This window comes from Vipera ursinii, assembly GCF_947247035.1.
Source record: "Vipera ursinii genome assembly, chromosome: 2".
In the NCBI taxonomy this organism is placed as follows: Eukaryota; Metazoa; Chordata; class Lepidosauria; order Squamata; family Viperidae; genus Vipera; species Vipera ursinii.
The window spans coordinates 5,557,684-5,569,213 of NC_139513.1; the positions used below are offsets into that span (position 1 = coordinate 5,557,684).

Genomic DNA, 11,530 nt, shown 5'->3' on the forward strand with positions numbered 1-11,530 from the left:
GGTTTCCTCCAAAGACGCTTTGTTCATTTCTGCCCAGCTCAATCCCCACCGCACCCATCATTCTAGGCCGCCTATTGCGCTTCTCCACACTCGCATCCCCCGCCACTCCCGACTGGATCCTCCCCCAGCAACTAAACTCGGGCGTCCTTTAAGCGGCAGCAGGGAAACAGGGCATGCGCAGGGGATCTTAGCCAGCCCTCGAAGCACAGGGCGGTTGCCGTAGGAGAAGCTCTAGGCGGGAGCAGTAAACGAAGGACGGGGGGGGCGGGGCTAAGGCCTTTCCCTTCTCTAGGATGCGGCACTCTCTGACTGAGATTCTGAGGGGATAAGGAGGGCGCGGGAACCTGAGGCGGGAGCGACTCGCAGCTGCTTTTCTTCGCCTCAGAAGCTCTGAGGAAGCGGAGCCCCGCCCCTTCTCGCCCCCCCCTAAAACCGCGAGAGGGGAGGGGTGGGCGGGGCCGCCGTGACCGAGGGCCGCCTCAGAGGGAGCTTCCCTCTTTCGGGCTTTGCCGATGGAGGCCCCGAGGTCTCCGTGGGCGGGAGCAGCAACAGCCCCCGCGGCTCTTCAGGCGGGGAGCGGCGGCGGCGGCGGCGGCCCGAGAGGCCTCCCCGAGGGGCCCCGCAACTCCGAGGCCGAGCGCCGGCGCTTCCGCAGCTGCCGCCCCCGGGAGGACGAGGGGCCCCGGGCGCTCTGCAGCCGCCTGCACCGGCTGTGCCGCGGGTGGCTGCGGCCCGAGCGGAGCGGCAAAGCCGAGATGCTGGACCGGGTGGTGCTGGAGCAGCTGCTGGCCCTGCTGCCCCCGGAGCTGGCGGGCTGGCTGCGGGAATGCAGGGCGGAGAGCTGCGCCCAGGCGGTGGCCCTGGCCGAGGGCTTCCTGCTCGGCCCGCCGACCTCCTCCGCCCCCCGGGAGCCCCCCGGAAAGGCCCGGAAGGTGAGAGAGAATTTCAGCCTCTTTTACGCCTCTCTTTTCTTTACAGTCAGAAAAGGCATCCAGAGAACACGTTTTGGCACGGTGCAATCCCGGTAGTATGTGGAAATAACTTTGGGAGATGGGAATATGTCATCGACTGGACAGTAATAATTTTTAAAAGACATCTCAGTTTCCACATGGAGGTGGAGGGGTGAGGGAAGAAAACTCATAAAACTCTTCCTAGTTTTGCTGCAACGAAAAGGGGAGGATGGGAACAATACTTTCAGAATTGCAATATTCTATTTAAAGTGGCTTTACAATAAAGGTAGAGCTCATATTCATTGTCATGGTTTTTGTCTGGACTACCTCTAAGGCAGAGGTCCACAACCTTTTGGGCACCAAGGTCCAGTTCTGTGGAGAAAGGTTTTTCCCACGGACTGGAGAGTTCATGGTTTTGTGTGCTGCCTGCTTTGCTTGTTTGTGGGGACACAGTTGCTGGCATGCTGCGGCCTGGTACCGGTTCACGGATAGGGGTGTGTGTGGGGGGAACCCTGATCTAAGGATTGGGAAATGGTTTCTCCAATCAGGATTCCCAGATCAGAAACACAGACCCCAATCCTGAATCTAAGAGGGCTCCTGTATCCAACAAAAGTTCTTCCACAAAAATCCCACCTTAAATGTATATATCAATTGGATCATCCCAGTTCTCTGGTTCTTTTAGAAATCTTGGTCAGTCCCATTAGCAGTGAACTTAAGATAAGTGAATCCTCTTTCTCATAAACAGGACCTGTTAACCGATTTTGGAAACTTAATGGTTCTTCTTCTAGATGTAGATAATATATTTGGTAAGAAGCAGGAAAACGAATTCCCATCGCCCAGTACGCTCACACAGAGAAGGCCGCCTCAGGGTACCATTGGCTAAACAATGTCGGCTGGCGACCCCCAGGGGGAGGGCCTTCTCTGTGGGAGCGCCAGCCCTGTGGAACCAGCTCCCCCATGAGCTTCGGATGGCCCAAGATCTCCGGTCCTTTTCCACCTGGCTGACCTGGACTGACAGGGATTTTAATTATGTTTTTAATTTTTAACTCTAACTTTTAATTTATTTTAATTTTAATTTTAATTTATTGTACAGAGGCCTTTAATTTTAATTTTTATCTTAACTTCTGTATTTATTATATGTTACTATTGTTAGCCGCCCTGAGTCCTTCGGGAGATAGGGCGGCATATAAGTCCCAATAATAAATAAATAAATAAATAAAATAAAAGCAAAGAGATTTCACACGGCTGCAAATTAGTACGAGGAGTGGACAGAGGATTATAAAAAGTTATGAAATAAAACATGAAAATTGTGTGGACCAAACAGCGCTTAGGTTGCATATCTCAAACCCTATGTTTGCTGTTAGAAGGCAGAAGCACAGGAACCACTTTTCCCCTCTCCCCAAGCTTTTTTGCTGTAATGAGCACAATCACCCTTGAAAGCAGTGGTATTCAGTAAAATAATTTACCAAATCAGTATGAGTATAATTACCATTTTTACATTGCTTAGTTTCAGCAAAAATAAGTAGAGATGCAGATCCCAAACCTACATGTTTTCCCCAATTAATGTAAGTGGAAAGATTGTGTGGGCAGGTTTTGGTTATGAAAGTTCCTGTCATGATTTTTATTACTAATTCTAGTATGATCTATTCCCAGTTTGTGGCAAGTCATTCTTTTAGTCCATTTTGGGATATTATTGCTCTCTGTATATCTCTGTGCTTTGATATGGAGAACATATTCATTAAAGTTGAATACCCTTCAAAATCATATTGCAAAAATGGTTTATTGGGCAAATCTGCCAGAAGGTTACATTCCATTCCAACAGAGATTCTCCCTAGTTCAGCTTTTGTTTTCTATATTTTCAAAATTGTATTAATTCTTAATTTCTCATTACAAGTTAGACCTGACTAGGAATTGGTGGTGAGAAAGAATGAATTATTCAAATTTCTTTTTAATGGCAGTCAGTGTTTTCAGGGGGTGCATTTTACCCCTGAAAGCATCTTTATTTTTATTCCAAGGTCTATTCCTGAACTGCTTGATTGGTGGTCTTCCTACTGGAAGGAGAACACCATAGAGCTGGAGTTTTCAAGTTTGATGACTTGGATTGGGGATGTACAAGTGAAGAGAAAAAAAGTAAAGCATGTGAACTAATATGGTTACAGTCATTTGAAAATGGATCATAAACCAGGTTGTTCTTTCAGTTGCAGGAGCCATTCATGGGAGATATCTCAGCAGAGCTTCAGGGAACAGGAGATCCATCCAGTCCTTCTAAAGAGCTTTTCAGAAGAATCCAAATGGGACCACCTTGCCAAGTAAGTGTGGGTTTCTTGTGAAAAGTTTAAATTCCTTCCATTCATGAGCTGCTATTACAACCAAATGCTGAGTCTGTGTGCATTTGAACATGGGGTCTCCCCAGAATGGCCCACTGAGTTGCATTCATTCATCTTTTAAGATTGTTCTAGGAATGCAAACAAAGGACTATTCAAAATAATAATATAGTACAGTAAGTACAGTAAGGGACGCGGTGGCTCAGTGGGTTAGGACGCTGAGCTTGTCGATCGGAAGGTCGGCAGTTTGGCGGGTCGAATCCCGAGTGCCGTGTAACAGAGTGAGCGCCTGTTACTCGTCCCAGCTTCTGCCAACCTAGCAGTTCGAAAGCACGTAAAAATGCAAGTAGAAAAATAGGGACCACTCCCGTGGGAAGGTAACAGCGTTCTGTGCGCCTTTGGCGTCTAGTCATGCTGGCCACATGACCACGGAGATGTCCTCGGACAAGCGCTGGCTCTTCGGCTTTGAAACGGAGATGAGCACCGGCCCCTAGAGTCGGAAACGACTAGCACGCATGTGCGGGGGAACCTTTACCTTTACCTTACAGTAAGATTAGGTAAGATAATATGTTATAAAAATGTTGGGACTCAGGAAAGTGCAGAAAATGCAAAATATGATGATGATGATGATGATTGAATGTTCAGTTGACTGAGATTCATGTTTAATGAATAAAAGATAATAAAAGTTCACCACCTTGCTCAGGCATGAAACCCTATACCATTTCAGACAAATGGCTGTCCAATCTCTTCTTAAATACTTCCAGTGTTGGAGCATTCACCGCTTCTGGAGGCAGGTTGTTCCACTGGTTAATTGTTCTAAATGTCAGGAAGTTTCTCCTTAGTTCTAGGTTGCTTCTCTCCTTGATTAGTTTCCATCCATTGCTTCTTGTCCTGCCTTCAGGTGGTTTGGAGAATAGCTTGACCCTCTTCTTTGTGGCAGCCCCTGAGATATTGGAACACTGGCTATCGTGTCGCCCCTTGTCCTTCTCTTCATTAGACATACCCAATTCCAGCAACCGTTCCCTATATGTTTTAGCCTCCAGTCCCCTAATCATCTTTGTTGCTCTTTGTACGCTTTCTAGAGTCTCAACATCTTTTTTACATTGTGGTGACCAAAACTGGATGCAATATTCCAAGTGTAGCCTTACCAAGGCATTGTAAAATGGTATTAAGACTTCAAGTGATCTTGATTCTATCCCCTTGTTAATGCAATCTAGCACTGTACTGGCTTTTTTGGCAGCTGCAGCACACTGCTGGCTCATATTTAAGTGATTGTCCACTAGGACCCCAAAGATCCCTCTCACAGTTGCTACTATTGAGCAAGCAAGATGATGAAACATAGAACGGTTGCAGGAATTGGGTATGTTTAGTGAAAGAAGGACTAGGGGTGACATCATGGCAGTAATCCAATACTTGAGTTTCTACCTCAGGCATGTCAAACTTATGATGTTATATGACATCACGCAACATATCGTGACTTTTTCCCCATCACCGGCAATGGGGTGGGCGCAGTTTTGGCATGATGTATCTAGCCTGCGGGCCGGCAGTTTGACATGCCTGGACTACCACAAAGAAGAGGTGGTCAACCTATTCTTCAAAGTATCTGAGGGGAAGACAAAAAACAATGGATGGAATCTAATCAAGGAGAGAAGCAACCTAGAATTAAATGTTATGACCAAATGGTCAAGGCAAAGTAGGCCTTTAAAAAGTTCTTTATTTTTTAACAAATGTTCAAACCAATGGCCCTCCAATAACCTGTAAGGCTCCACCCTCACGCTACTCTGAAGGCAGCCACCCTTATTCTCCCAAACACAGCCCCACTACTTCAAAGAAAGTCCACAGAGTAGGAGCACTCTCACAGGGCAAGGTCTAGGCACAATACAAAGGGAATCCTCAGTACAAGAAACAAGTCCCAGAAAAGAAGCAGTCCAAAACCCCAGTGAAGCAAAGGCTAAACGTAGGCCACAAGAGAAGGGCGAGGTTCAAAACAAAATGCGAAGAGCAATCTTCCAAGCGAGGCAAGGCAAACAACAACAGGCATCAGTGAAAGCCAGGGGAGTGTAAGCCAAAGCAAACAATTGCTCCAGACAAAGACTCATTCCCCATGGCTTCTCCTTAAGTACTCCGCTTCAGGTGTTCCCTGTGAGGAGGGGTGGGGTGACCTCCCCAATAACCTTGCAGCTCTTCTCTGGGCTTGCCTATGCTCTACTCTCCCTGCCCTTGGATCAGTGGAGTAGGCACCTGTTCCTCATCAGAGGAGATTGGCTGCCTATCAGCACCAATACCAGTCAGCAGCCGAGTGTCCTGTGTCTGTGCAGGCAGCCAACTCTCCGTCTAGTTGACCACCTCCCCCCATGCCTGAGGGACCCAGGATAGCATCATCCTCAGCCTCTGGCATGCCTCCCCTGACGGTCCCAGCTCTTCCTCCTCCAAACGGGCCTCTGAAGGCCCATGACATTAAGGAGAAATTTCCTAGCATTGAGAACAATTAACCAGTGAAGAACTTGCCTTCAGAAGTTGTGGGTGCTCCATCATTGGAGACTTGAGAAGAGACTGGACAGCCACTTGTCTGGAATTATATTGTGTCTCCTGTTTGAGCAGGTGGTTGGATTAGAAGATCTCCTTCCAACTCTGTTATTAGGAAATGTAATAGGAATAGGAAATATAATAGGAAATGTAATTTATGAGTTGGAAGAGTTTCATCTTTCTTAATGGTCTTCAAAACACTTTTCAAAACAAGTTAAAAAATAAAAACCATGAAATGAAACAATATCAATTAGATTAAAACTGCTGCAGCGATATATCCATTAAAAATGTGTTATAGTCCCCTATCCTATTTTCTAAGGAATCTGCTGAACTAGACAGGTGAGGCCAGGGATACTCTCTCCCCAACCTCCTTGTTGAATTATTTTGTACTAGGGAGAGGCTGCCCAGTGAGAGCAATGTTGTCATTATATTACTTAGATACACTTAAGCCAAGATTGTTGCAGCCAAAGCAACAGCCTGAACTTGGAGCTTCACAGCGACAAGGATTATGGGGAGAAGTAGACTTAAGCCTGCTTTTCCATAAAATCTCCATTTGGTGTTTTGCAAATCTCTGTTTTCTGGTTTGTGCCCAAAACATACAAGTGTTTCCTGGGATTGTCTACTAATGAATATGTTGTTTCTCTTTCTAGAGCTCTGCTCCTTTTGAGGAGGTGGCTGTGGACTTCACAGAGGAGGAGTGGGCACTGCTGGATTCTGGCCAGAAGGCCTTGTGCAGGGAGGTCATGCTGGATGTTTCCAGTAATATGGCTACTCTTGGTAAGGACCCTCTTTGCTCTGGGTTCCATTCATTGGGAAAGGTGTTTTCACTGGGAGGTAAACAGGGAAGATGCCTTCACTCATTTGCTTAGGGTGGTGAGGACTCTACCTGGCCACCATCTGAATAATAGCACATCTTTGAAACCTTTCCTAATTTCAAGAAAACAATCAGGGTGACATGTTTCATAATTAGCAAATATCCATGGAAAAGCAAATGCAGGAAATAGCCATATCCACTTCTCCTTTATTCCCTTCAACTGCCAGGATCCTGCTGGATAACAATTCAAGGGCAAAGACAAATCAGGGTTAATTTTGTCCAAGGTTCTCGTCACAGCCAAGGCCTTGGCAGAAACGCTGACCATAGTTTTGGGAAAGGCCTTAGATACTCCATGGAAATGCCTGGGCAGAATAACAGGTCAGATGGACTCCCAACTAAAAATTCCTTGGATTCCATTAAAATTCCTAGATAACATCTTCCACTCAACATCTCCAAGCTAGCAAACCATGTTTTTGAGAAAAGGAATTGCCTGTCCTTAACATTTGTAATGTAGCAGAGGACCAGGCTGTGCCCAAGGGAGGGATCAAACGTGTCATCAGTCATGAGTCCCCTTGAGCCCACAAGAGACTTAAGTCCAGGTCATCTTGAATTCCTTCGACTGTTATCTACTGCCAATTTGCTTTAGTCGTTAGTAGTTCAGGTTCTTGTAGAGAGCTTAAGTTTGCAAGAAATCTTTATACCCATTTGAACTGCCTGGATCATCTGATTTCCCTGGTGCTTGACATTTAAATTCTAATAGGAATTTTTATTTTATTTTCTTCACCAGGTGATGGGCTGGAGAATGAGAATGACAAGCAGCCAAGGTTAATGCCAATGCAAAGAACAAAGCATGAAGTGGAAGAAATGATGTTTGGCCATCAAGGGGACCCACAAATGCATGCAAGAAGCCCCTCAGAAGATGGAGAGGAGATGTCCTCCATTTCTCTCCCTATTGAATTCCATGGATTCCTTACTCAGCCCGGTCAGAGAGAGAAGAGAAAAGGAAAATATGGCAAAATAGAGCAAAATGAATTTGATTTAGAGGAATCTGGCAGAAGTCAGACTACAGGAAAAGAGTATGTCTCCAAACAGTGTGAAAAATATGTCAACCAGTTCTTCTCTCTTGCTTTACATACAAAACTCTATGGGAAACACAAAGCACATACCTTTGTCAAATTTGGGAGAGATTTTGTATTGAGCAGAAAGATAAAACTATGCATGAGGTGTGGAAAGAGCTTCAGTAGCAAGAGTAATCTCAATCGCCATCAGAGGGTCCACACCGGTGATAAACCACATAAATGCACAGAGTGTGGAAAGCAGTTCAGTCAGAAAGGACACCTTACTCATCACAGAAGGATTCACACAGGGGAGAAGCCCTATACGTGCACAGAATGCGGAAAGAGCTTTGCTCAAAAAGGGCAACTTAGCTCTCATAGAAGGATCCACACAGGCGAGAGATTATATAAATGCATAGAGTGTGGAAAGAGGTTTATTGAGAACAGAGACCTTACTTGCCGTGAAAGGATCAATATAGACCGGAGTCGATATAGGTGCGTCGAGTGTGAAAAAAACTTTACTGACAATTTTACCCTTCATGAAAGGATCCTCCCTATAGAGACTCCATACAAATGCATATTGTGTGGAAAAGGATTTACTCAGAAAGGACATCTGACTCGTCATGAACGAATCCATACAGGGGAGAGACCATATAAATGCAGAGAATGTGGAAAGAGCTTTGCTGAGGAAGGACGACTTAATTCTCATAAAAGGATCCACACAGGTGAAAGACCGTACAAATGCATAGAGTGTGGAAAGAGCTTTACTCAGAAAGAGCATCTTACTTGTCATGAAAGGGTCCACACAGGAGAGAAACCTTACAAGTGCACAGAGTGTGGAAAGGGCTTCAGTAGAAATTCTTATCTGAACCGTCATCAGAGGATCCACACAGGTGAAAAGCCATACAGCTGCAGGGAATGTGGAAAAAGATTCATTGAGAATAGAGAGCTAACTTCCCATCAAAGGGTCCACACAGGAAAGAGATCGTATACATGCCTGGAGTGCGGAAAGAGCTTTTTCGGCAACAAAGATCTTATTCGTCACCAAATGACTCACACAGAGGATAAGCCCTACAAATGCCTGGAGTGTGGAAAGAGCTTTACTGAGAAAGGAAAACTTATTTCTCATAAAAGTATCCATTCAGGAGAGAGACCATATAAGTGCCCGGAGTGTGGAAAGAGCTTTACTCAAAAAGGAAAACTTAATTCTCATAAAAGGATCCATAAGGGGGAGGAATCATATAAATGTATGGCGTGCGAAGACAGCTTTATTGACAACAAAGACCTCATTCGGCACCAAAGGATCCACACAGGAGAGAATCCTTATAAATGCAGTGAGGATGAGAAAACCTTTTTAATGACTACGGGACCTTTATTTGTCATGAAGAGATCTACACAGGAGGAAATTATAAATGCATGGAACGTGGAATAAACTTCATTGAGAATAGTGCACTTCTCACACAAAAAGAGGTATATGGTAAAAACCATATACAGATAGTTCTCGACTTTCAACAGTTCATTTAGCAATTGTTCAAAGTTAAATGGCACTGAAAAAAGTGAGTTATGACCAGTTTTCACACAACCATTGCTGCATCCCTGCGGTTATGTGATCAAGTCAGACACTTGGTAATTAACTCATATTTATGATGGATGTAGTCATTCCTTTTTTTGTAAAAGAAAAAGGTGCCAGAACTCACACTTCATACAACCCACCTTGCCTACCCTACAAGGTTCCAATCCAAAAAAGGTGCCGGAACTCCGTTCTGAGCGTTCTATGAGAAAAAGAGCCCTGGATGTAGTGTCCTGGGGTCATGTGATCCCCTTTTGTGACCTGGCAACGTCAGAGGGGAAACCAGATTCACTTAACAGTTTGACTAATTTTAACACCTACAGCGATTCATTTAACTGTGGCAAGAAAGGTCATAAAATGGGGCAAACTCAATAAATGTTTCATTTTAGCAACAGAAATTTTGGGCTCAATAGTGGTTAGTTGAGGACTACCTGCAACTCCATGAAATGTCAATTTTTCATCATCAAAGAATGCAGACATAGGAGGATTTTTTTTTATCGCATGGAACCAGCAGAGACTTTTTGTTTGTATAAATTATATAAATTAATTTGTTCCATGATTTCTCAAAAGCATTCAGGTACTTCCTCTATCCTTGGTAGTTGATTAGAAAAAGAATCAGGAATTCAGATTGGAAGAGAAAGGAGATATTAACTATCTCTAGGAATAAGGATAGGATGGGATAGAAAATAGAACAGAAAATAGGAGTTGGAAGGGATCTTGGAGGTCTTCTAGTCCAGCTCCCCACTCAAGCACAAAAATTATTCTATACCATCTCAGACAAGTGACTGTTCGGTCTCTTCTTAAAAACCTCCAGTGATGGAGCACCCATGGTTTCTGAAGGCAAGCTATTCCACTGGTTAATTGTCCTCACAGTTAGGAACTCTCCTTAATTCCAGGTTGCTTCTCTCTCTGATCAGTTTCCAACCATTGTTTCTTGTCCTGCCCTCTGGTGCTTTGGAGAATAATTTGACCCCCCTCTTCTTTGTGGCTGTCTCAAATATTAGAATACTGCTATCATATCACCCCTATTCATTTCTTTAGACAAGCCAAACCCAAGTCCTGCAGCCATTCTTCATGTTTTCGTTTCCAGGCCTTTGATCATCTTAGTTGCTCTTCTCTGAACTTTTTCCAAGGTCTCAACATTTTTGTAGTATGGTGACCAAAATTGGTTGCAGTTTTCCAGGTGGGGTTTTATAAAGTGGTACTAATTCTTCACGTGATCTTGATTCTATGCCTGTTTATGGAACCCAGGATTGTATTAGATTTTTTGGCTGCTGCTGCACACTGCTGGCTCATAGTCAAGTGATCGTCCACTAGGACTCCAAGGTCCCTCTCACAGTTACTGTTTTTCAGCCAGGTCTCGCCCAATCTGTATTTGTACCTTTGATTTTTCCTGCCTAAATGTAAAACACTGCATTTCTCCATATTAAAACTTGTTTTATTGAATAGGGCCCATTGTTCCAGTTTGTCAAGATCTTTCTGAATCCTGAGCTTGTCTCCTGGGGTGTTGGCTGTTTCTGCCAGTTTAGTGTCATCTGCAAATTTGATGAGTTCCCCTTCTATTCTCTCATCTAAGTCATTCTAGCAAGGTTTTTTCCATGCAATCACTGGATGCTCCCTGGAAAGCCTCTAACCCAGACATGTCAAACTCACGACGTCACGTGACACGCGACGTATCGGACCTTTTTCCCCATTGCCGACAATGGGGTGGGCGCGGTTTTGTTGCGATGCGTCCGGCCCGTGGGCCAGCAGTTTGACATCCCTGCTCTAACCTGCAGCCCCATAAAGTTCAAACTGCACACAGACTGGGGATTAAGCAAGACAATCCCCATCTGAACCGCTGTGCTAAGCAAACCTTGCCAGAACACAAGGTAAAAACATTTGTGCTTGGGTGTTGATACTCCTAAGCTCAGAGAATTCCAAAAGTCGTCTCTTGTCAAGGAGACTTTCTTCTGTTTTTTCTTATTTTCCTCTTTTTTTTGGCCCCATCTTTTTGTTTCTCTTGCCTTCCTTTCTGTGCAGATGCCTTCCGAGTTACTCAATCTAATTTTGAGGGGTTGCACAACCTCCTGGACCAAAATTTGCTGCTGAGCTGGGTTTGCCCATTAGTTGCACTTAAACATGGTTAGTTGGGATCTTTGGAAAGAATATGAGGTTTCATAGATCAAAAAGCAAGTCTGAGATTGGGAAATAAAAGATGTATAGTGCAGTGTAGGAAGTTCAGATAAATTCTCTGCATGATAAAACAAGAACCCAAATGAGAGATCCATAAGAATTGATTACGGAAGATT

At 44.5% G+C, this 11,530-nt stretch overlaps 1 protein-coding gene across 1 annotated transcript; it reads left to right on the forward strand.

The window, feature by feature from the left end:
- The first annotated feature begins 344 nt into the window (after positions 1 to 344).
- Positions 345 to 10,679, forward strand: LOC310635885 (uncharacterized protein). The gene is made up of 4 exons (XM_083355238.1): positions 345 to 932; positions 3,149 to 3,259; positions 6,451 to 6,577; positions 7,402 to 10,679. Exons 1-4 carry the CDS (start codon positions 513 to 515, stop codon positions 9,099 to 9,101), a joined length of 2,358 nt encoding a protein of 785 aa, XP_083211364.1. The 5' UTR covers positions 345 to 512; the 3' UTR covers positions 9,102 to 10,679.
- Positions 10,680 to 11,530: the final 851 nt, after the last annotated feature.

Bases quoted from the DNA above. Each gene is read 5' to 3' on its own strand.
- LOC310635885 (XM_083355238.1), top strand. From the start codon at position 513: ATGGAGGCCCCGAGGTCTCCGTGGGCGGGAGCAGCAACAGCCCCCGCG. The intron at 3,260-6,450 runs GTAAGTGTGGGT...TTCTCTTTCTAG, and splicing joins AAATGGGACCACCTTGCCAA to AGCTCTGCTCCTTTTGAGGA. The intron at 6,578-7,401 runs GTAAGGACCCTC...TTTCTTCACCAG, and splicing joins CAGTAATATGGCTACTCTTG to GTGATGGGCTGGAGAATGAG.